The sequence below is a fragment of the Haemorhous mexicanus genome, chromosome 13 (genome assembly GCF_027477595.1).
Source record: "Haemorhous mexicanus isolate bHaeMex1 chromosome 13, bHaeMex1.pri, whole genome shotgun sequence".
Lineage (NCBI taxonomy): Eukaryota > Metazoa > Chordata > Aves > Passeriformes > Fringillidae > Haemorhous > Haemorhous mexicanus.
Genome location: NC_082353.1, coordinates 21,807,573 through 21,832,185, shown reverse-complemented (window position 1 = coordinate 21,832,185; position 24,613 = coordinate 21,807,573). Strand labels below are relative to the sequence as shown.

Genomic DNA, 24,613 nt, shown 5'->3' with positions numbered 1-24,613 from the left:
GCTCTGGACGTTTACAGACAGTTACAACATTCCCACTGAATCATCAAGTCAGCCTTACACAGCCCGTGTAAGAACTGCTCCCTCCATCTCCCCAGACCTTCCACACCATTCCCCAGCCTGGTTCTGCCAGCTGCTCACCTGGCTCGGAGCTGTCGCACTCCTGGGGGTTGCACTTCTGGGTGCTCTCTGGCCACGGCTCGTGGTCACACAGGCTGCTGTCCTCCTCGGCCACCCCGGTCCTGGTGTCGATGCACTTCACCTGGCGCTGCTGGATGCCCCCTCCGCAGGGAGCCGAGCACTGCAGGGACCCAGAGCTCAGCCTGGGACAGCCCCAGAGCCACCCCAGGCTCCCCATTCCCTGCAGGTCCCAGAGCTCATCCTGGGACAGCCCCAGAGCCACCCCGGGGCTCCCCATTCCCTGCAGGTCCCCGGGGCTCAGCCTGGGACAGCCCCAGAGCCACCCCCAGCTCCCCATTCCCTGCAGGTCCCCGTGGGGGGCTCAGCTGGGGACAGCCCCAGAGCCACCCCGGGCTCCCCATTCCCTGCAGGTCTCCAGGGCTCAGCTGGGGACAGCCCCAGAGCCAGCCCGGGCTCCCCATTCCCTGCAGGTCCCAGGGCTCAGCCTGGGACAGCCCCAGAGCCACCCCCAGCTCCCCATTCCCTGCAGGTCCCAGGGCTAATCCTGGGACAGCCCCAGAGCCAGCCCGGGCTCCCCATTCCCTGCAGGTCCCAGGGCTCAGCCTGGGACAGCCCCAGAGCCAGCCCGGGCTCCCCATTCCCTGCAGGTCCCAGGGCTCAGCCTAGGACAGCCCCAGAGCCAGCCCGGGCTCCCCATTCCCTGCAGGTCCCAGGGCTCAGCCTGGGACAGCCCCAGAGCCAGCCCGGGCTCCCCATTCCCTGCAGGTCCCCGGGGCTCAGCCTGGGACAGCCCCAGAGCCAGCCCGGGCTCCCCATTCCCTGCAGGTCCCCAGGGCTCAGCCTGGGACAGCCCCAGAGCCACCCCCAGCTCCCCATTCCCTGCAGGTCCCCAGGGCTCAGTTGGGGACAGCCCCAGAGCCACCCCGGGCTCCCCATTCCCTGCAGGTCCCCAGGGCTCAGTTGGGGACAGCCCCAGAGCCACCCCCGGCTCCCCATTCCCTGCAGGTCCCCAGGGCTCAGGCCAGGGACAGCCCCAGAGCCACCCCGGGCTCCCCATTCCCTGCAGGTCCCAGGGCTCAGTTGGGGACAGCCCCAGAGCCACCCCGGGCTCCCCATTCCCTGCAGGTCCCCAGGGCTCAGCCTGGGACAGCCCCAGAGCCACCCCAGGCTCCCCATTCCCTGCAGGTCCCAAGGCTCAGCCTGGGACAGCCCCAGAGCCACCCCGGGCTCCCCATTCCCTGCAGGTCCCGGGGCTCAGGCCAGGGACAGCCCCAGAGCTACCCCGGGCTCCCCATTCCCTGCAGGTCCCAAGGCTCAGCCTGGGACAGCCCCAGAGCCAGCCCGGGCTCCCCATTCCCTGCAGGTCCCGGGGCTCAGGCCAGGGACAGCCCCAGAGCTACCCCGGGCTCCCCATTCCCTGCAGGTCCCCAGGGCTCAGCCTGGGACAGCCCCAGAGCCACCCCAGGCTCCCCATTCCCTGCAGGTCCCAGGGCTCAGGCCAGGGACAGCCCCAGAGCCAGCCCGGGCTCCCCATTCCCTGCAGGTCCCAGGGCTCATCCTGGGACAGCCCCAGAGCCAGCCCGGGCTCCCCATTCCCTGCAGGTCTCCAGGGCTCAGCTGGGGACAGCCCCAGAGCCACCCCGGGCTCCCCATTCCCTGCAGGTCCCAGGGCTCAGCCTGGGACAGCCCCAGAGCCACCCCGGGCTCCCCATTCCCTGCAGGTCCCCAGGGCTCAGCCTGGGACAGCCCCAGAGCCACCCCGGGCTCCCCATTCCCTGCAGGTCCCCAGGGCTCATCCTGGGACAGCCCCAGAGCCACCCCGGGCTCCCCATTCCCTGCAGGTCCCCGGGCTAATCCTGGGACAGCCCCAGAGCCACCCCGGGCTCCCCATTCCCTGCAGGTCCCAAGGCTCAGCCGGGGACAGCCCCAGAGCCACCCCGGGCTCCCCATTCCCTGCAGGTCCCCAGGGCTCAGCCTGGGACAGCCCCAGAGCCACCCCGGGCTCCCCATTCCCTGCAGGTCCCCAGGGCTCAGTTGGGGACAGCCCCAGAGCCACCCCGGGCTCCCCATTCCCTGCAGGTCCCCGGGGCTCACCCAGGGACAGCCCCAGAGCCAGCCCGGGCTTGCCATTCCCTGCAGGTCCCAGGGCTCAGCCTGGGACAGCCCCAGAGCCACCCCCAGCTCCCCATTCCCTGCAGGTCCCAGGGCTCATCCTGGGACAGCCCCAGAGCCACCCCGGGCTCCCCATTCCCTGCAGGTCCCAGGGCTCAGGCCAGGGACAGCCCCAGAGCCAGCCCGGGCTCCCCATTCCCTGCAGGTCCCAGGGCTCAGCCTGGGACAGCCCCAGAGCCAGCCCGGGCTCCCCATTCCCTGCAGGTCCCCGGGGCTCAGCCTGGGACAGCCCCAGAGCCACCCCGGGCTCCCCATTCCCTGCAGGTCCCAGGGCTCAGCCTGGGACAGCCCCAGAGCCACCCCGGGCTCCCCATTCCCTGCAGGTCCCAGGGCTCACCCTGGGACAGCCCCAGAGCCACCCCGGGCTCCCCATTCCCTGCAGGTCCCCAGGGCTCAGGCCAGGGACGGCCCCAGAGCCACCCCGGGCTCCCCATTCCCTGCAGGTCCCCGTGGGGGGCTCAGCCGGGGACAGCCCCAGAGCCAGCCCGGGCTCCCCATTCCCTGCAGGTCCCCAGGGCTCATCCTGGGACAGCCCCAGAGCCACCCCGGGCTCCCCATTCCCTGCAGGTCCCAAGGCTCAGCCGGGGACAGCCCCAGAGCCAGCCCGGGCTCCCCATTCCCTGCAGGTCCCCAGGGCTCAGCCTGGGACAGCCCCAGAGCCACCCCGGGCTCCCCATTCCCTGCAGGTCCCAGGGCTCAGTTGGGGACAGCCCCAGAGCCACCCCGGGCTCCCCATTCCCTGCAGGTCCCAGGGCTCATCCTGGGACAGCCCCAGAGCCACCCCGGGCTCCCCATTCCCTGCAGGTCCCAGGGCTCAGGCCAGGGACAGCCCCAGAGCCAGCCCGGGCTCCCCATTCCCTGCAGGTCCCCGGGGCTCACTCTGGGACAGCCCCAGAGCCAGCCCGGGCTCCCCATTCCCTGCAGGTCCCAGGGCTCAGCCTGGGACAGCCCCAGAGCCACCCCGGGCTCCCCATTCCCTGCAGGTCCCCAGGGCTCATCCTGGGACAGCCCCAGAGCCACCCCGGGCTCCCCATTCCCTGCAGGTCCCTGAGGCTCAGGCCAGGGACAGCCCCAGAGCCACCCCGGGCTCCCCATTCCCTGCAGGTCCCCGGGGCTCAGCCTGGGACAGCCCCAGAGCCACCCCGGGCTCCCCATTCCCTGCAGGTCCCAGGGCTCAGGCCAGGGACAGCCCCAGAGCCAGCCCGGGCTCCCCATTCCCTGCAGGTCCCCGGGGCTCACTCTGGGACAGCCCCAGAGCCAGCCCGGGCTCCCCATTCCCTGCAGGTCCCCGGGGCTCATCCTGGGACAGCCCCAGAGCCACCCCGGGCTCCCCATTCCCTGCAGGTCCCCAAGGCTCAGCCTGGGACAGCCCCAGAGCCAGCCCGGGCTCCCCATTCCCTGCAGGTCCCCAGAGCTCAGCCTGGGACAGCCCCAGAGCCACCCCGGGGCTCCCCATTCCCTGCAGGTCCCAGGGCTCATCCTGGGACAGCCCCAGAGCCACCCCGGGGCTCCCCATTCCCTGCAGGTCCCCAGGGCTCAGCCTGGGACAGCCCCAGAGCCACCCCGGGCTCCCCATTCCCTGCAGGTCCCCAGAGCTCATCCTGGGACAGCCCCAGAGCCACCCCGGGCTCCCCATTCCCTGCAGGTCCCAGGGCTCAGGCCAGGGACAGCCCCAGAGCCACCCCGGGCTCCCCATTCCCTGCAGGTCCCAGGGCTCATCCTGGGACAGCCCCAGAGCCACCCCGGGCTCCCCATTCCCTGCAGGTCCCCAGGGCTCAGCTGGGGACAGCCCCAGAGCCACCCCGGGCTCCCCATTCCCTGCAGGTCCCCAGGGCTCAGCCTGGGACAGCCCCAGAGCCAGCCCGGGCTCCCCATTCCCTGCAGGTCCCCAGGGCTCAGCCTGGGACAGCCCCAGAGCCACCCCGGGCTCCCCATTCCCTGCAGGTCCCCAGAGCTCAGCCTGGGACAGCCCCAGAGCCACCCCGGGGCTCCCCATTCCCTGCAGGTCCCAGGGCTCATCCTGGGACAGCCCCAGAGCCACCCCGGGGCTCCCCATTCCCTGCAGGTCCCCGGGGCTCAGCCTGGGACAGCCCCAGAGCCACCCCGGGCTCCCCATTCCCTGCAGGTCCCAGGGCTCAGCCTGGGACAGCCCCAGAGCCACCCCCAGCTCCCCATTCCCTGCAGGTCCCAGGGCTCAGCCTGGGACAGCCCCAGAGCCAGCCCGGGCTCCCCATTCCCTGCAGGTCCCAGGGCTCATCCTGGGACAGCCCCAGAGCCAGCCCGGGCTCCCCATTCCCTGCAGGTCCCAGGGCTCATCCTGGGACAGCCCCAGAGCCACCCCGGGCTCCCCATTCCCTGCAGGTCCCCAGGGCTCATCCTGGGACAGCCCCAGAGCCAGCCCGGGCTCCCCATTCCCTGCAGGTCCCCAGGGCTCATCCTGGGACAGCCCCAGAGCCACCCCGGGCTCCCCATTCCCTGCAGGGACCCAGGGCTCATCCTGGGACAGCCCCAGAGCCAGCCCGGGGCTCCCCATTCCCTGCAGGTCCCAGGGCTCAGCCTGGGACAGCCCCAGAGCCACCCCCTGCTCCCCATTCCCTGCAGATCCCCAGGGCTCAGCCTGGGACAGCCCCAGAGCCAGCCCGGGCTCCCCATTCCCTGCAGGTCCCCGGGCTCAGTTGGGGACAGCCCCAGAGCCAGCCCGGGCTCCCCATTCCCTGCAGGTCCCCAGGGCTCAGCCTGGGACAGCCCCAGAGCCACCCCCAGCTCCCCATTCCCTGCAGGTCCCCAGGGCTCAGGCCAGGGACAGCCCCAGAGCCAGCCCGGGCTCCCCATTCCCTGCAGGTCCCCAGGGCTCACCCTGGGACAGCCCCAGAGCCACCCCGGGCTCCCCATTCCCTGCAGGTCCCCGGGCTCAGTTGGGGACAGCCCCAGAGCCACCCCGGGCTCCCCATTCCCTGCAGGTCCCCAGGGCTCATCCTGGGACAGCCCCAGAGCCACCCCGGGCTCCCCATTCCCTGCAGGTCCCAGGGCTCATCCTGGGACAGCCCCAGAGCCAGCCCGGGCTCCCCATTCCCTGCAGGTCCCCGTGGGGGGTTCAGCCTGGGACAGCACCAGAGTCACCCCGGGCTCCCCATTCCCTGCAGGTCCCCGTGGGGGGTTCAGCCCGGGACAGCCCCAGAGCCACCCCGGGCTCCCCATTCCCTGCAGGTCCCGGGGCTCAGGCCAGGGACAGCCCCAGAGCCACCCCGGGCTCCCCATTCCCTGCAGGTCCCCGTGGGGGGTTCAGCCCCGCTCACCTGTCCCCAGGAGCCCACCACCCAGGTGGTGCAGGGCTGGCTGTTGCAGGGCCGGGTGCTGTTGGGCCTCAGGCTCTCCTGGCAGCGCCCCGGCTCCGGGCACGTCACCAGCCGGGCCTGCTCCCCGCCGCCACAGGGCTCCGAGCACTGCGGGACAAACCCGGCACGGCAGGGCTGAGCCTCTGCCCTGCACACAGCTGGGCCTCAAGGGGCTCCAGGGAGAGCTGGAGAGGGGCTGGGGACAAGGGAGGGAGGGACAGGACACAGGGAATGGCTCCCAGTGCCAGAGGGCAGGGAGGGATGGGAGATTGGGCAGGGATTGTGAGGGTGGCGAGGAGCTGGGATGGAGTTCCCAGCACAGCTGTGGCTACCCCTGAATCCCTGGCAGTGTCCCAGGCCAGTGGGACACAGGGCTCAGAGCCACCTGGGATAGCACAGGTGTCATTGCCATGGCAGGGTGGGCCGAGCGGTGCCCAGGCCAGGCTGGACATTGGTGCTTGGAGCCACCTGGGGTAGCACAGGTGGCCCTGCCTGGCAGGGTGGAAGGAGCAGAGCCCAGGCCAGCCCGTACCTCTCTCCAGGAGGACGTGTACCAGTCCAGGCACGGGGCACTGTGGCAGGGCAGCTGTGCCGGGGGCTGTGCCAGCCCTGCCTGGCAGTGGAAGGGCCGCAGCAGCCGCTGGTCCCGGGTGTCAACGCAGTGAACGTCCCGCACCTTGGTGCCACCACCACAGCTCCTGGAGCACTGGGGAGGACACAGAGCCACCGTGGGGAGGGACACAGAGCCACAGCGGGGAGGGACACAGAGCCACAGCGGGGAGGGACACAGAGCCACCGTGGGGAGGGACACAGAGCCACAGGGGAGGGACACAGAGCCACAGCAGGGAGGGACACAGCAGCACGGTGGGGAAGGGCAGCAGGGCCGGGCAGGGGGGATCCCTGTGGGGATGTGAGGTGACCCCAGGGACACGCTCTGCCCTGGGCTGGGCTCAGCTGACACCCCAGCTGCTTTCCCCTCTCGCTCTAAGCCAAGCCAGAGCACAGTCTGTGCAGCTCATCTGTCACTAGCACCCCTCTGAAACCAGCTGGTTTCCAGCTGGAACAAGAACTTTAAGCCTTAAAGAACCGATGATCCCAAGGAAGAGTAACAACCCAGAGCAAGGAGGGCTGCTCCCCACCACCAACCCTACCGAATTCACCCAACCCAACTGCAAACAGCCCCTGGCAGGGCAGAGTGGCCAGAACATTGTCCAGACAAATCGTAGAACCACAGAATGGCTTGCAATGGACCTTAGAGACCCCCTTGTTCCCAGCCCCTGCCATGGGATGACACCTGCTAGACCAGGCTGTCCAGCCCCACCCAACCGGCTTTTCAGCAAATCACTTCGTTTAGCTTGTACAAATTCCTGACTTTTTTACCAGCCCAGGACCAGGAAAAATGGAAATACTGTGGGGTGAATAGTTAAAACCCCGTGGCAAGCGCAAACCTTTACCCGTGTGAGCCACAAGAGCCCTCCCCAAGAGTAGGGGTGACCCCACAGCTTGTCCCGTGGGTTTGGGGGCCCTCCCTCCCCGCAGGGCCCGTACCTTGCTCCAGGTGCCCACACGCCAGGCCGAGCAGGGTCTCAGGGAGCACCTCCGGGCGGGGACGGGTCTGTCGGCCGCGGGACAGCCACCGTCAGTGCCACTGCTGCAGCGCACCGGCCGCCACACCGCGCCCAGGCCGCACGTGGCCGAGCACTGCAACACAGGGAACGCTGCTGTGCACCCCAAAAACACTGACACCTGCTCTGCAACACAGGGAACACTGCTGTGCACCCCAAAACTGACTGACACCTGCTCTGCAACACAGGGAACGCTGCTGTGCACCCCAAAAGTGACTGACACCTGCTCTGCAACACAGGAACACTGCTGTGCACCCCAAAAACACTGACACCTGCTCTGCAACACAGGGAACGCTGCTGTGCACCCCAAAACTGACTGACACCTGCTCTGCAACACAGGGAACGCTGCTGTGCACCCCAAAAACACTGACACCTGCTCTGCAACACAGGGAACGCTGCTGTGCACCCCAAAAACACTGACACCTGCTCTGCAACACTGGGAACGCTGCTGTGCACCCCAAAAACACTGACACCTGCTCTGCAACACAAGGAACACTGCTGTGCACCCCAAAAACACTGACACCTGCCCTGCAACACAGGGAACGCTGCTGTGCACCCCAAAAACACTGACACCTGCTCTGCAACACAGGGAACGCTGCTGTGCACCCCAAAAACACTGACACCTGCTCTGCAACACAAGGAACACTGCTGTGCACCCCAAAAACACTGACACCTGCTCTGCAACACAGGGAACACTGCTGTGCACCCCAAAAACACTGACACCTGCCCTGCAACACAGGGAACGCTGCTGTGCACCCCAAAAACACTGACACCTGCTCTGCAACACAGGGAACGCTGCTGTGCACCCCAAAAACACTGACACCTGCTCTGCAACACAGGGAACGCTGCTGTGCACCCCAAAACTGACTGACACCTGCCCTGCAACACAGGGAACGCTGCTGTGCACCCCAAAACTGACTGACACCTGCTCTGCAACACAGGGAACACTGCTGTGCACCCCAAAAACACTGACACCTGCTCTGCAACACAGGGAACACTGCTGTGCACCCCAAAAACACTGACACCTGCTCTGCAACACAGGGAACGCTGCTGTGCACCCCAAAAACACTGACACCTGCTCTGCAACACAGGGAACGCTGCTGTGCACCCCAAAAACACTGACACCTGCTCTGCAACACAGGGAACGCTGCTGTGCACCCCAAAAACACTGACACCTGCTCTGCAACACAAGGAACACTGCTGTGCACCCCAAAAACACTGACACCTGCTCTGCAACACAGGGAACACTGCTGTGCACCCCAAAAACACTGACACCTGCCCTGCAACACAGGGAACGCTGCTGTGCACCCCAAAAACACTGACACCTGCTCTGCAACACAGGGAACGCTGCTGTGCACCCCAAAAACACTGACACCTGCTCTGCAACACAGGGAACGCTGCTGTGCACCCCAAAACTGACTGACACCTGCCCTGCAACACAGGGAACGCTGCTGTGCACCCCAAAACTGACTGACACCTGCTCTGCAACACAGGGAACACTGCTGTGCACCCCAAAAACACTGACACCTGCTCTGCAACACAGGGAACACTGCTGTGCACCCCAAAAACACTGACACCTGCTCTGCAACACAGGGAACGCTGCTGTGCACCCCAAAAACACTGACACCTGCTCTGCAACACAGGGAACGCTGCTGTGCACCCCAAAAACACTGACACCTGCTCTGCAACACAGGGAACGCTGCTGTGCACCCCAAAAACACTGACACCTGCTCTGCAACACAGGGAACACTGCTGTGCACCCCAAAAACACTGACACCTGCTCTGCAACACAGGGAACACTGCTGTGCACCCCAAAACTGACTGACACCTGCTCTGCAACACAGGGAACGCTGCTGTGCACCCCAAAAACACTGACACCTGCTCTGCAACACAGGGAACGCTGCTGGGCACCCCAAAAACACTGACACCTGCTCTGCAACACAGGGAACGCTGCTGTGCACCCCAAAAACACTGACACCTGCTCTGCAACACAGGGAACACTGCTGTGCACCCCAAAACTGACTGACACCTGCTCTGCAACACAGGGAACGCTGCTGTGCACCCCAAAAACACTGACACCTGCTCTGCAACACAGGGAACGCTGCTGTGCACCCCAAAAACACTGACACCTGCTCTGCAACACAGGGAACACTGCTGTGCACCCCAAAACTGACTGACACCTGCTCTGCAACACAGGGAACACTGCTGTGCACCCCAAAAACACTGACACCTGCTCTGCAACACAGGGAACACTGCTGTGCACCCCAAAAACACTGACACCTGCTCTGCAACACAGGGAACACTGCTGTGCACCCCAAAAACACTGACACCTGCTCTGCAACACAGGGAACACTGCTGTGCACCCCAAAACACTGACACCTGCTCTGCAACACAGGAAACACTGCTGTGCACCCCAAAAACACTGACACCTGCTCTACAACACAGGGAACGCTGCTGTGCACCCCAAAACTGACTGACACCTGCTCTGCAACACAGGGAACACTGCTGTGCACCCCAAAACTGACTGACACCTGCTCTGCAACACAGGGAACACTGCTGTGCACCCCAAAAACACTGACACCTGCTCTGCAACACAGGGAACGCTGCTGTGCACCCCAAAACTGACTGACACCTGCTCTGCAACACAGGGAACACTGCTGTGCACCCCAAAACTGACTGATACCTGCCCTGCAACACAGGGAACGCTGCTGTGCACCCCAAAAACACTGACACCTGCCCTGCAACACAGGGAACGCTGCTGTGCACCCCAAAACTGACTGACACCTGCCCTGCAACACAGGGAACGCTGCTGTGCACCCCAAAACTGACTGACACCTGCTCTGCAACACAGGGAACGCTGCTGTGCACCCCAAAAACACTGACACCTGCTCTGCAACACAGGGAACGCTGCTGTGCACCCCATAACACCCCAGCTCTGCATCACAGGGAATGCTGCAACACACAGAGCTGCTGCAAAAACCTGCCCCACACCCTGACCCCAGCTGTGCAACACACAGAGCTGCTGTCCATGCCCCCACCCTGACCCCAGATGTGCATCTGGCCAAGGAGGGTGCTGGTGAACTGGGGCTGTGGGAGGACGTGGGGAGAGGACCTTTCCCCTCTCAGCAATGCCCCATCAGGCAGTGCTCAGGGAGGGAAGGGAAGGAACACGCTTCTCCACAGCCCATTCCAGCTGCTTCTGCTCTGGGTGGGAATAACCCTTCCTCTCCCTGCTCAGGGATTGCTCCCTGGCAGATCCTCACGGCCACGGCTGCCCACAGCATGGGGCAGCACCTGGGGCTGGGGGTGCCTTTGCCATTTACTTACCACTTGCTTCCTAATTAGCACTAATGACCCCGTGCTGCCAAGAGCAAAGTCCCAGAGCCAGCCAGGACAGGGACAGGTCTCACATCCACACTGGCCCTGTCACACTTCCAATGGGACTCACCACGTACCTCACTCCAGTTCCCGACCTCCCAGCTGGGCTTGGCAGTGGCTGCTGTGGGGGGTGATGGTGGAAGCAGAGCCTCCTCCTCCTCCTCCTCCTCCTCCTCCTCCTCCTCCAGCCTCTTCTCCCAGAGCAAGGGGGGCAAAGGGCTGGGCTGGGACAACTCCTGCCCTCTGTCACTGGAGGCAGGTGTCCCTGGGGGTGCCCACGGTGAGGGGTCCCTCGTTGATGTCCCTGGGGGTGCCCACGGTGAGGGGTCCCTCGTTGATGTCCCTGGGGGTGCCCACGGTGAGGGGTCCCTCGTTGATGTCCCTGGGGGTGCCCACGGTGAGGGGTCCCTCGGAGCAGGGATGCTGAGTGGGGTCCCATGGGAGGTCAGCTTGGTGCGGGGCGGTGCCAGATCCGGGGGCTGGGACACCCCCTCTGTCCCCCATGCCAGGGGGGGCCCTGCAGTGTGGGCAGGTGGGCCATGAGCTGGGGCTGTGGCCATGGCTGGGCCCAGGACATCCCGCTGGGTAAGGCCGCTGGAGGTGAGCTGGGTGGCTGGCCTGGGCATGGCAGGGGACAAGGACACTGGAGGGGCTGTTGTGGCCACCGAGGGGGTTGAGGTGGGGGCTGTGGGGCTGGGGAGCGCTGGCCAGTGTCCCCCCTGTCCCATGGGAGCCCCATCAGCACCCACAGGAGGGGGACTCACGGCAGGGTGGGGGCTGCCAGCACTCCCTGCCACCTCCCAGCCCGAGGCCTGCGGGGTGGGCAAGGCAAGATCTGCCCTCTCCATGCCATGGGATTGCCCTCCTGCCCACGTGTCCAGCATGCCCTCTGGCATCCCTGCCCACCCGTGCTGCTCGGTGGGCTGCGGGGCTGCACCATGAGCGTCACTGCTGGTGGCCAGAGCCATTTCCCTGGAGTCACCGTGGCCTCTCCCTGCAGACCCAGCTGTGCCATGTCCCTGTGTGCTCACACGGCCCTCGCTGCTGCTGCCACGTGCTGCTGGCCCAAGGGACACATCCACCCGGGCACTGCCCCAGCCCACATCAGCTGGGTGGGGACCCCAGGGAGCAGGGACATCCTGCCCAAGGCTGCTCCTGCTGGGCACAGCTCTGTGGAGCTCATCCCAGGGCCCTGGGTGGCCGTGGTTGGCAGAGTCGTGGCTCACGGGGCTCTGGGTGGGCGGGTGGTGCTCAGAGTGGGGCACAGGCACCGTATCCTCCTCCTCCTCCTCCTCTCCCAAAAAGCCAGGGGTGGTGTATCGGGGAGTGGCTGATCCCACACCCTCGGGGACCACGCTCAGGAGGTCATTCGTGGCCAAATCCCCAGGTTCTGTGTCCCGCCCGTGCACAGGGGCAGAAGTGTGCTCCTCCTCGGGGCCTGGCTGCTCCTGGCTCTCTCCTCCCAGCCCGGTGGGGAGCGGGGCTTCGGTGGGCAGCTCCCAGGGCCCCTCCGTGCCATCAGTGCTCAGCTCTGCCTTTGGCTCCTCGCCTTTGCTCTCCTTCTCCGTGAAGGGATAGTAGGACAGATCCTCGTGGAAGTTGATAAAGTTATAATCGTAGTAAAAGTCATCAACAAAGACATTTCCTTTCCTGGCTGAGAAGTCCTCCTCCGTGATGACGTTGACATCGTTGGGCTCTGGGACGTTTGGGATTAAGGGGTTAAATTTAGGAAGGTGGCTGCTGGGGATGTAATGGATTTCATTAAACATCTCCCTGCTGGAGGAGCCGCTGCCAGACCAGTCCGTGCTGTCCCATTTCTGGTGGCACTGTGGCAAGGAGCAAACCCTCTCGGGGCTGGGTCTCTGGGCAGGGTCACACGGGGTCCCAGTGCTGTTGCTGCAGTGCACTGGGCGCCTCTGGGTCCCGTTCCCACAGGTCACTGAGCACTGGAAGGGAAGAGAGAGGGACAGGTCTGTGGGGCAAGGCCACGAGTGGTGCCAGTGCTCCCTCTGTGAGGGCTCCATGTCCCTCTGCCAGGTCCCACCACCCACCTGGGCCTGGAGAGCTCCTGTGCCAGCCCCACCGTGGGGTACTGCTCGCCCTGGCAAGCAGAGCAGCACTGCCCAAATCCCCATGGGAGACCGTGCCAGAGCAGGGCTGGAGCTGTGGGCACTTTGCTCAGGGTGATCCTTGACCTGCTTCCCCACCAGAAAGGCTTTTCCCGGGAGATGGAGGCTGGGCAGGGCAGGGGTGAGATGAGCTAATAGGCCTTTCCTGTGACCTATTGCCATGAATTGCATCTCTTCTTCTAGAAGAGCCTTCTTTGAAGCAGGGAATAACAACATGGGTGTTGTCCGAGTAGGGAAAAAGCAAAGGTCAGGAAGGAGCTTTGCTGGGGACACACCATCCCCCCATAATGGGCTCTTTGAGATGGGCCAGCACAAAAGAAACTGAGAAGCTGGGAAGGAGAACAGCAGCATTTTCTGCTGCATCTGGGGCTTGGAGCAGCCCAGGCTTGTAAAAGGTGTCCCTGCCCATGGCAGGGGGTGGAACCAGATGAGCTTTAAGGTCCCTTCCACCCCAGAGCATTCCAGGATTCTCTGGTAACGCCACGTGGCCACCACCAGGCATTTCCAGAGCTGGAATCAACCATCACCACACACCAACACTGTGAGAGGGCTGCAAGGAGCTGCTCCCCTGAGGAACACCAAACCAGCCTTCTGACCACATCAGCTTCTTTGGAAACTCCACAAAGCTGCATGTGCAGAGCTTCGGGGTCCTCCTGAGGCACTGAGTCCCAGTGTGAAGCAGCTGTGGGCCACGCAGACCCCAGAGAGCCCCTCTGGCAGGGCCAGGTGCCCCAGGGCCAGATGGGCAAGCTGCTCCTGCCTGGGCTCTGCTCACAAAGCTGCCCCACCCTGCTGGTACTGCTGACAGAAGGACCACGGCTCTGGGAAGCTTCCCAGCCCCTCCAATCCCCCTAATTATGGTGGTGGTGGAAAAGAAAGAGGGCTCTCCCTTTAAATTAAAAGACAGAAAAGTTACAGAACCTCAAAATCCCAAGCACGTTTTCTCCAGGGCTCACCAATCCACTGGCGCCAACACCACAGAGGGCAGCAGTGAGGGCTGGGGCTGCCCTGCCCAGCTCTGACCCACCTACAAGCCATAATTTTCCCTTTAAATCATTGCATCCATCTTTCTCAGCCCTTAATTGCGGCTTTTGTGGGCCCCTAGAAAAATATTTCCAACTCGCTCTCATCTAGCCTTCAAATCCTCAGTTCACATTTGATTCCACTTGTTCCTTAGCAACAAGCTCTGTTCCCAGGCTCTCCCCTTTCTCTCCTGATATTTGTCTTCACTCTGAACACTTTTGGAACGGCTGTTTAAATTAGGAGTTATCATTTTCTGGTTGAAACCCTCAGCCTGTGGCTAAGCTGATTCACAAAAACACAAAAATAAATCAAGGCTACACAGAGTGTCACCATTAATCAACCCATGGAATCTTTCAGCTTGGAAGGGACCTTGAAGATCATCCAGTTCCACCCCCTGCCCTGGGCAGGGACACCTTCCACTACACCAGGCTGTTCCAAGCCATGTCCAGCTGAAAACCTCATTTCTGCCCTCCTTGTGCCAAGCACAGAGCATGGCCCTTACCCTGTGTGTGTGAGGGAGCTGCAAAGCCCAGGGCTGGGGCAGAGATAAACTGCCCAATACTCCTTCCCCACCCTGAGAGCTCCCTAGGCAATGGAATTCCCATCCAGGGGAGCTGGGGCACAGTTAAACTGCCCACTGCCCCTTCCCCACCCTGAGAGCTCTCCAGGCAATGGAGTTCCCATCCATGGAGCCCATGGGACACAGCCATGGATTTCTGTGAGCAGGAGCTCACCCATCATCCTGGGGCAGGCTGAAGTGTCTGGGGACTCCTGTCCCCAGCTCCCACCCCTTTGCAAGACACTGGGACGTCCCCAATGTCCCTTCTCACCTCAGACCAGTTGCCCACAGCCCACGGGGAGGGACAGGGGACCTCTGGGTGGCAGGGCATGGTGGCATCTGGCTTGGTGAGGTGCTGGCAGTCTGCTGGCTGCAGGGCCCTCTGCTCATCCAGCCCCACGCTCTGGATGCACAGCACCGTCCTCTTCATCAGCCCTGCCCGGCCACACGTGGCTGAGCACTGCTGCCACTCACCCACCCACCACCTGTGGGGGAAAGGGGAAATGGGAAAGGGGAAAGGGGGAAAGGGGAAAAGGGGAAAAAAAAGGGGAAAAGGGGAAAAAAAAGGGGAAAGGGGAAAAGGGGGAAAGGGGGAAAGGGGGAAAGGGGGAAAGGGGGAAAGGGGGAAAGGGGGAAAGGGGGAAAGGGGGAAAGGGGGAAAGGGGGAAAGGGGGAAAGGGGGAAAGGGGGAAAGGGGGAAAGGGGGAAAGGGGGAAAGGGGAAAGATCTCAGCCAGAGCAAGCAGCCATGCCCCAGGATCCATCCCATTGCCCATCACATGATGCCATGGGGAAAGGAGGATCCCAATGTGTTAGCCCAAGGTCTGGGAGCTCGGACAGAGGGTCAGGGATGGGACAGTCCCCGAGCTGTGCCGGGGTTATGTGCACAGAGGCAGAGAGGAGCATCCTGCCAGGATGGGACCATCTGTGAGGCTCAGCCTGTGGCCAGGCAATGCCCAGGGTGAGGGAGGGGGGAGCAGGGCGGGTGGCACCTGGCCGGGCAGGGCTCCTCGCTGCAGGTGCGCTGCTGGTCGTCGGGGCGCGTCAGCGCGTCGCAGAACCGCTCCTCCACCAGGCCCGCCAGCCTCTCCACGCAGTGCACCACCTGCCGCTGCACCCCTGCGGGAGGACGGGCACTGAGGGCACCCCCAGGGCACTGACTGCCTCCCTGGGGGCACTGGCACCACGCGGGCACCAGCACGGCTTTGGAAACCGAACCCGACCACCGCGCAGGGCACAGGAGGGCTCGGCGAGCCAGGACAGTGGGAAGGACATGAAAGCAGCACTTGAAGCTGCAAGTTCATTGGTGCTGAGGCTGAGGCGCCCTTGCAGAGCCCCTGGCACCGGGGCAGCTGGGGCAGATGGCAGCTGGAGCCGTGCAGCCACGGAGCTGCACTGGCCTGGCACCACTGCCAGGAGCACACCCAGCCACCGTGTGCACGGCGAGCTCTGGGGCTGACAAGGGGCAGCACTCGGCTCTTTTGGCAGCCCTGCCCCAGCCTAACTCAGGGACAAACGCTGCCCAAAGCCTCGTGTCCCCAGTCTGCTCACAGGGGCTTTTATGGTGACCTCAGCACACTGCCTCACTCAGGCTTCTGTCCCCGTTTCTGTAACACGTACTTGACCTGTGACATGGAGAGCTGTCACCACGGGCTCAGCTGAGGCTGACAGAACCCTGCTGAAGCTGCTGAGCTGGGCTCTGGCTCAAGCACTCGGGAGCTTACAGGGCCTTGGGACTCACCAGAGGCTGACTGTGAGCTCTCTCTCCCAAACCCACATCTCGTCTCACATCATCACTCAGTGCGGGAAGAGGGGCTCAGCCCTCCTCCAGCTGCTCACCCTCACCCGACTCCTGCCTGATTCACTCCTCTATTTCCCTTCCATTCTGGAAGCCAAGCCCTCGAATCATACAAAGAAAAGCTGGTTTTAAACAAAGCCCATGTCCTGGCACTCTGTGCTACCTAGAAAGCACAAGTGTCCTTGAATTCCCCCTTTTTCCAGTGCCAGCTGCTCTCGAGGAAGTGCTTGTTGCTCCCAGCCTCCCCCAGCATAATTCCAGAAATGTCCCTCTGCACCAGCTGCCCCAAAAGCTGCCCGGGGGGCCCTGGGATACCCAGCCAGTGGGGCAGGAGGGGGGAAGCAAATGTCCACACAGGACACTGTGGGACCCCAGTGCTCTCCGTAAAACCCTGGATACCCTCCCCCTGGAGAGGCCCAGCCAGGCAGGAGACCGGCCCTTCCACACCCCCGGGTTTCTCTAAAGCTCTTTTGTCTGCATCCCGTGCTGGGTAACAGGACACCGAGCTGGGAGCACAGTGCTGATAAAGCCCTGGGGTTCCTGCTGAGCACCACAGGCCGTGACCTCAGCAGATGTGCCTTTCTTCTTCCCCTAGGACCTCGTGAAACCCAAGACCCAGGAATTTCAAAGGCTCCCCGAGGACCCTCCACTGCTCGGAGCGGTGTCCCAAGGGCTGTGCTCACCTGTCCCACAGGTGGCCGTGCAGGTGGTCCAGGAGCCAAAGCGCCACAGGAACTCGGGCTGCTCGATCTCGTTCTCACTGTCAGCCGGGCGCTGGATCGTGTACTGGTACCTCACCCCGGGGTTGGTCTCCTGGAACAGCAGCTGGGGGACACAGGGGACAGGCACGGGGTGGTCGGGCAGGGCAGTGGGGGGTGGCACTGCCCCAGGGGCTTCCCAGGGTGAAGGAGCTGCCCAGAGGGCCAGAAGGACGTAACCCTGTGCCCAGCACCCCAGCAGAGCTGGATGGGATTTGGAGCAATCCAGTTTGTGGAAGGCGTCCCTGCCCACGGGTGGAATTTCCTAAGCTGCCTCCCACTGCAGAGGGGCTCCTGCTGCTCCTGTGGTTGACACAAGCCCTGCTGGAAGCACCCGCGCTGGCGAGGGCCGGGAGTTCATCCCTGTTTTTCTTAGCCTAAGCACTCCCATTATTGCCAAAGCTTTGTTGTTCTTGGAGCTTTGGTGGGAGCCAGGGCGTCTTCCCAAAACCTCTCCATGAATATCGAAACGTTGTTGTCCACGGGTTTTAATTAGGTTATGAATCCCAGAAAGTGATTTGTGGGTGCTGAGCATGCCAGCATTCCCTTTAACAGCCCTTGGCAGCAGCAGGCCCAGGATCCTGCTCAGATCCCACCCCGAGCTGCTGCTGAAGGAAAGGCAGGAGGAGATTGTGGCTGCTCGGGGTGGCTGAGCCCTGGGAGAGCCTGTGCAAAGGCAGGGATGTTCTGGGGAGTGCATGGGGCTGTGCCACGGCAGAGGGATCCTGGGGGTCCCTGGGATGCAGCTCCGTGGCCAGCACCACCTCTGCACCACGCCTGGCACCACGAGGGATGTCAGCCTGGTGCCAGCTGTGCCATCACGTTTGGGATGATTCCCTCTGGTTTCTGCAGAGGAAGGCTTGGCCTCACGGTCACTCAAGGACAGTGACTCCCACAGCTCTGCATGAGCTGGCAGCTCCCTCACTCCTGACTGTCCAGCCCAGCCAGAAGCACCAGGGGCTCTTTCCCTGCTGGTGATAAGATACAGGAAAGGCCTCAGGATACAGCTCTTTCTCCTCACACTCCTGCTCCTGTGCAAATATTCTGTGGAATGCTGCAAAGGGGACGAGGCTCAGCTGCAAGTGGTGTGGGCTGGAAACATCCCCGGGCTGGCAGCGAGTGCTTGGCTGCCCCAATGTTGGCTCCCAGAGAAACACACCCCGAGGAGGGCAGAGCCCATCCCCTGGATGCAGGGAGGGCTGTGAGGGGCCACGGCAGCTCAGCCCCACGAGGAGGGCAGGATCCATCCTACCTGGATCCACACGGGCTCCACGGTGGGCCCCGGAGAGGTGAGGTTCTCCCAGTTGCCTGTCCTCTTGTAGGTGAAGGTGGTCCCTGCCACCCTGTAGTCCCCGTTCCACTGGATGGTCCAGCCTCCATTCAGGAAATACTTCTCGGGGTCCTCGCTCCTCAGTGCCAGGAAATTCCCAGCTTCTGCCACCTCTTCAATCCGGATCTCCCGGGCTCCCACGGGGATAATCCCAATGTCCACGTAACCTGGGAATGGAACCAAGCGTTGGTCTTGGGGGAGTCAGAGGTGTCTGAGATGATTCTTGTCCTTGGGTGGGTGCTGTGTCCCCTGGGTGCCAGCACTGTGTCAATCCGTGCACCTCTGCAAGGCACCAGTGGGCACCAAGCCCTACCCTGAGCCCACCTGAGTTCCCTGCTGTCTTATCCCCAAAAAATCAACAAGTTGGAATTAAACTCCCCTTCCAAAGGAGCAGCAGCAGCCCAGCTGTGCTGGACCAGACACGGGGGTGCTCTGGGGACAGCAGGAGGTGCCCTCACCCAGCCCCTCGCTGTCCTCGAAGGTCTTGTGGACGGTGTGGCAGGTGGAGCCGTCCCCGTGGCACACCCCGCAGCGATCCTCCACGGCGTGCGAGTCGATCTCGTAGTCACAGCCCACGTTCTGCAAGGGAGCCCAGTCAGCCAGCACCAGCACCTCCCAGTCCCTCCCAGCACCAACTGCATCGTCCCCAAGGGATTCACAGCATCCTGGGATGGCTTGGGGTGGAAGGGACCTTAAAGACAATCCAGTCCCAGCCCCCTGCCGTGGGTAGGGACACCTTCTCTGAGACCAGGGTGCTCCAAGGTTGCTCCAGGCTGTGTCCATCCTGGCCTGGGGGGTGCTCTGGCTCCTTGAGGCCAGCACAGAGGCTGACACAGCCCGTACCACTCACCCCACGGGAACCAGGAGCGCTCTCCAAGTGGGGAACGGCAAAAGGAGCGAGGTCAGCCCGAGAGGGAGGGCATGCTGAGTGCCCAAGGGCGGGTGCTGCCCCCTGGGTGCTTTCCAGGGGCGGGGTGTCCCCGGGTGGCCAGCCCACCTTGCAGATGCCGTTGATGCAGACGTCGCGGCTGGCGTCGCTGTCGTAGCAGGGCGTGCCGTCCACCACCGCGTCCCGCAGCTTCTCCGCAAAGTACTCGTGCTCGGGCCGGCAGTGCAGCTCGCAGGGGTTCACTGGGGAACAGGCACACACTCAGCCCCAGCACTGGTCTCTCCGAAAGCACAAATCAACCCTGCAAGCCCAGGGCAGTGTAAAATACAAAATACAGCACGGGCTGCAAGGCAAGGCAGGGACACAAACAGCCAGCTCTGGCCGCTCCGGGGCCAGGCCTGAGCCGCTCCAGGTTGGAGGTCTCTGCTCTCCACTCACTGTTGTTGGGCACTGGTGTCCACTTGTAGAGCTTCCCTTTGTAGAGCATGGGGTTGAACTGGCTGCACTGGACCTGGCGGAAGGAGGGCTTGTCCGGGGGGCAGCGCCGCACGTTGCAGATCCGGAACCGCTTGCGCTCGCCCAGGCAGTACCGGCCCCCGTACTTGGGCCTGGGGGAGGCAAAAACCAGTCACAAGGGCTGGGAGGGCACAGGCCTCAGAGTCACAGAGCTGTGGAATGGTTTGGGTGAGAAGGGACCTCAAAGTCCATCCCTGTTCCACCCCCTGCCATGGGCAGGACACCTTCCACAGAGCAGGCGGCTCCAAGCCCCGTCCAGCCTGGTGCCCTTCCTGCAGCTGCTCTGGAGGAGCTGCTCTCCAACCCACCCAGGGAGTCCTCCTGACTCTGCTCCTCTACTGCCCCAGGGAATGGCAAAGCTGACAGTGGGCTTTTTAAAGCAAGAGAGACTCGAGAAGCACAGCAGTGCTTTTCTCAGGTGCCAGCAGACCCTCACAACACGGCCACCATCTCCCGCCACGCTGCCTTGTCCTTCGGTCACACCACGGCCCATGGCCCATGGCCCGGTGACCTCAGGAGAATTCCTTCTCCTGGGCGCACTCTGCTGAAGAGAATGAAGCTAATGATTATTTTAGGGCTGTGTTTACATGCTCTGCCCTGAGGAATGGCTGTGGGAGGGGGGGATGCCCAGCACACATTTTCTCACTTCATCCCAAGGGCAAAGCTGAAGATTTACCTCCAGTGGCCAAAGCAAACAACTGCCCGGGAAATTCCCGGTGTTTGCTCTCCTGCCTGTCCACAGCTGTGTTTGGAACACTCCACAAACCAGCACAGCACCTCTGCCACAGCGTTTATGTCAAACACAAATCCAGGTCCTGATCCAGGACCGAGATGACAGAGCACTTCCCTCAAGAGCCCAGCAGCATGTACCAAACTCACCCGAGGAAGAGCACGGGCAGAACACCTCTGGAAGGGTCAGGAGCTCACTCCTGGGGCTGTCAGAGCTCCCCATGCCATGCAAAAGCAACTGCCCTGGAACATCACTACAAAGCCCTTTTCCTCCCCATCCCAGGCTGCTCTGACACCAGGGCAAGCCAGGGGTTTTGGCTGAATCCAGTGCAATAGGGATTTGGTGACCAAGGGGACATCTGGGGAGCAGATGGGTCAGCAGAAACCCCAGGATGGAGATGGCAGCTCCTCCAGCAGTGCCCGGACACTTCCAGCCAGCACTGGCTGATGGAATGCAGCAGGGTGATAAACTGCAGCAGGATTTTTCAAAACAACTCTGAATCAGGCTCCAAGAATGCCTGGTTTGCTGTTCTGTCACTAAAGGACACTGGATATGTTTTACATCTCTGAGGTGGAGCCTCTGCCCTTTGTTTGAGTCACACTGCAGCACTGCAGGGCAGGGGATGGAACCAGTCCCTCCCAGCCCGAACCACCCCAGCATTCTGGGACTCCTGACTGGTGTCCTGGTGCCCTGGGCAGGCCAGGCTCAGGGCTGGCTTACGTGGGGTGGCTGCAGTGCCTCTCAGCACTCTGCACTCCCGCTCCACAGCTGCGGGAGCAGGAGGCCCAGGCGCTCCAGGAGCTCCAGCCGCCGTCGATGGGCTCGGGCCGGAAGCCCACGGGAACACACTCGCCGTTGAAGCACCACTGCAGGACAGGAGGGGAACGAGGGGTTAAGGGTGGGCAGCACTGAGGGCCAGCACTCAGACTGGCCCGTGGAAATCCCTGCTTTGCTTGCACGGGGTGCTTGGGGTCAGTAGGCTCTGCCAGAGCCTGGAGCTCCTCAAGCCATGGGAAACCCAGAGGTGTTGGGCTGTTTGAGGATTTGAAGGAGGCAACAAACCCAAAGCTCCATGGAGATCCCTCAGCAAGGGGATTCACAGCCCAGGGTCAGCCCAGAGGGGCTCCCCAGCAGTGGGAAAGACCCCAGGGAGGAGCATCCACCATGGCAGCAGAATGAGCCTTGTGCTCTCCTGCCATGGTCATGAACTGTGGGTTTCACCTTCCCAGGTGATTCAAGTGACCCCAAGCGAGTCACCTTCCCTGAGGGCAGTCCCTGCTGGGGGCAGGGGGTGTTTGGGCAGAGCAGGGGCAGTGGGATGAGCCCAGCCCTGCACTGACCCTGCAGAGCCCCTGTGTGTGCAGGAGCAGGGCTCCCTGAGGCCATGGAGGGGTGTCCCCCCACTCCCCGCCCCCATTACCTTGCTCTCCCCACAGGCTGTGCCATCCACAGCTGCATCCAGCTTGGAGTGACACGTGTTCCCCACCGTGCACCACAGCGTGCTGCAGACACTCTGTGGGGAGAGAGGGACAGGTTCTGCCTGGCACAGAGCCCTCCCGTGGGCACAGATCCATCCCTGGGGCACAGAGCCCTCCCGTGGGCACAGAGCCCTCCCTTGGGCACAGAGCCCTCCCTGGGGCACAGAGCCCTCCCTGGGGCACAGACCAGATCCATCCCTGGGGCACAGAGCCCTCCCGTGGGCACAGATCCATCCCTCAGGCACAGAGCACTTCCTTGGGCACAGACCTATCCCTTAGGCACAGATCCATCCCTCAGGCACAGAGCCCTCCCTGGGGCACAGAGCCCTCCCTTGGGCACAGATCCATCCCTGGGGCACAGAGCCCTCCCTTGGGCACAGATCTATCCCTCAGGCACAGATCAGATCCATCCCTGGGGCACAGAGCCCTCCCTTGAGCACAGATCTATCCCTCAGGCACAGACCAGATCCATCCCTGGGGCACAGATCCATCCCTCCCCTGGGGCCCAGATCCCTCCCTCGGGCAGGGTGGGCACAGCCCCAGCCAAGCCCCCCTGAGCCCCCCTGTCCCACCAGTGCCCCTTACGTCCATGTCATCACAGAAGGTGGAGTAGGGGCCGTACTGCAGCCGGCACTGGTGGCCCACGTCGTACAGGACACCCGGGGGCACCAGGGGAAAGTCCAGCAGCTCCCGGGCCGGGGGGTCATCCAGGCACAGCCCCCAGCCCCGGCTGCAAGAGAGGTCACAGCAGTGTCACCCAGTGTCCCACACCTCCGGCAGGTGACAGGAACAGCCGCTGGTCAATGTCCCGGGATGAGCAACCAGCATTTCCCAGGGACACAGCCCTGGCTCTGCAGTCCCTGGGGCTGCTCCAGTGTGGATGGGCACCTCACTGGGGTGGGAGCCCCCCAGAGTGATCCCCCCATGTCCCCCCGGGGTGGCAGGACATGGGGAAGGTGATGGGACAAAGACAGAAGGGGCAAGAGCCATAAATGTCCCAGTGACAGAAGTGTCCCTGCAGACGCTGCTGACAGGAATGAAGGAGATGCTCAGCACCAGCCGTGCCCCTGCTCAGAGCCGGCTGGACAGGACAGCTGGGGCAGAGGTGCCAGCGGGGCCTGCCCTGCTCCCGCTGCTGCTGACAATTCCCGAACACACCCGGGGTTGTCCCGGCTCAGCCCGCGGTGTTATTTCAACAAACTTGTTTCCAGCAAGGCCGAGCCTCTGGCAAGGCTGCGGCGGATCGGATTACTCGGGTTTGCTGGGATGGGGAAGGGCTGGGAATTCACGTGCAGCGAGATTCCTTTTCAAGCCAAAGCAGCAGCAGGGAAACAGGGCTGGAAGCAGGAGAGCTGCTGCTTTGGGGTGCCGGCAGTGCCACGGGGTGATGCCCAGCAGAACCAGCACCCTCTCCTCCCCTTCCCATCCCACCCACCGAGTTCCACACCGGACACGTGCAAACAGCTCCCTTGGCTGGAGACAGCCCCTAAATTCCCATGCATGTCCTCACTGAAATACACTTCTATTTCAGTGTGGGAAGAACCAGGAAAGGGGTTGCTTTCAGCAGCCCGGGGGCTCAAAAACCTCCATTTCCAAACTCCCCACAGCAGGAGCTCCCAGCCCAGTGGGAAGGGCAGGATCCCACCCCTGTGGGTGATGTGGGGCTGAGCTGGGATGGATGGGCATGGATTGGGCAGCTGGACACAGGGTCCTGCTGCAGCCTGTGTCAGGCACACACTGCAGGGCACCTCCTCACGTATTTCCACAGAATCCCAGAACCCTGGAATGGTTTGGTTGGAAGGAGCCTTAAAGCCCATCCCATTCTGTACACTTGGAGTGTTTTCTCTAGAAACAGAAGGTGTCCTTACTGGAAAAAGTCCAGGCTCAAGCACTTCATCCTGGAGGAGCCCCAGGTGTGACACTCGTGCTGCTCTGGACTCTTCACCCTCTGCCTGTTTGGGCCCCACAGGTCCCCCCTACACTGTCCCCAGCCTCCTGCTCCTCTGAGCAGCTCGGGGCACTCCCTGCCCTGCCCCAGCTCACAGAGGGGCCTCTGTCCAGTCTGGGGGTGATGGGGATCTGCCTCAGCTTCCCAGCTTTTCCAGAATCTATTGCTTTGTTAGATATTTTACAATCATTCTCCTGGTCTGTTCAGTTGGCCAACACATCTCCAAGCAGGGAAAAATTGGCCTGAGTTTCCCTCTGGCTTCCAGGGATCTGCAGTAAATCCCAGTCCACAGGGAAAGATGCAGGGGCCTGCACTGCTCTGCCTGTTCCAGCCCGTTCCTTAACGAGCTGGAGGATGGAGTGGATGGAACAATGATTAAATCCCCATCTGTGAGCAGCCTGAGAGGATCTGCAGATACATTTGAGAGCAGGATTAAAATTCCAAAAGCTCCCAGAGAACTGGAGGAAGGGTCCAAAGAAGCCAGGACAGAATTCAACAAAAACAAAGGCAAAGCTTGGAGCTTGGGAAGAATCAGCTGCAGAGCCACGGGGCTGGTGGGGCTGGCAGAGGGTGGCACAGACAGGGCAAGGACAGCAGGCCCCAGGCCCTGGCAAGAGGAGGAGGATGGAAGAAGAGCCCCAGCACTGTGGAAAGAGGCTGAAAATCTGGTTGTCTGATGTAGAGCAAAGACTGAAGGGTCCCTCCAGCACCGGAGCACCAGCAGCCACCCTGTGCCAGCACCCTACACTGGCCTGAGCGAGGGGACACCTTCCCTGGGGACAGGCTGCCACGGCAGGGACAGGACCTC

The 24,613-nt window shown here is 63.0% G+C and overlaps 1 protein-coding gene across 1 annotated transcript in view; it reads right to left on the bottom strand.

Moving 5' to 3' along the window:
• ADAMTS7 (ADAM metallopeptidase with thrombospondin type 1 motif 7) overlaps positions 1 to 24,613 on the bottom strand; it is a 41,876-nt gene that overhangs the window by 7,877 nt on the left and 9,386 nt on the right. The window contains exons 9-23 of the mRNA XM_059857820.1: positions 22,443 to 22,587; positions 21,800 to 21,892; positions 21,100 to 21,245; positions 19,572 to 19,741; positions 19,242 to 19,375; positions 18,703 to 18,823; positions 18,167 to 18,411; positions 16,840 to 16,981; positions 15,351 to 15,477; positions 14,631 to 14,844; positions 10,726 to 12,594; positions 7,194 to 7,346; positions 6,178 to 6,351; positions 5,607 to 5,753; positions 139 to 298 (exon numbers count right to left, since the gene is read on the bottom strand). Of these exons, the coding sequence (XP_059713803.1) occupies positions 139 to 298; positions 5,607 to 5,753; positions 6,178 to 6,351; positions 7,194 to 7,346; positions 10,726 to 12,594; positions 14,631 to 14,844; positions 15,351 to 15,477; positions 16,840 to 16,981; positions 18,167 to 18,411; positions 18,703 to 18,823; positions 19,242 to 19,375; positions 19,572 to 19,741; positions 21,100 to 21,245; positions 21,800 to 21,892; positions 22,443 to 22,587 (4,040 nt within the window). The remainder of the gene's footprint in view (positions 1 to 138; positions 299 to 5,606; positions 5,754 to 6,177; positions 6,352 to 7,193; positions 7,347 to 10,725; positions 12,595 to 14,630; positions 14,845 to 15,350; positions 15,478 to 16,839; positions 16,982 to 18,166; positions 18,412 to 18,702; positions 18,824 to 19,241; positions 19,376 to 19,571; positions 19,742 to 21,099; positions 21,246 to 21,799; positions 21,893 to 22,442; positions 22,588 to 24,613) is intronic.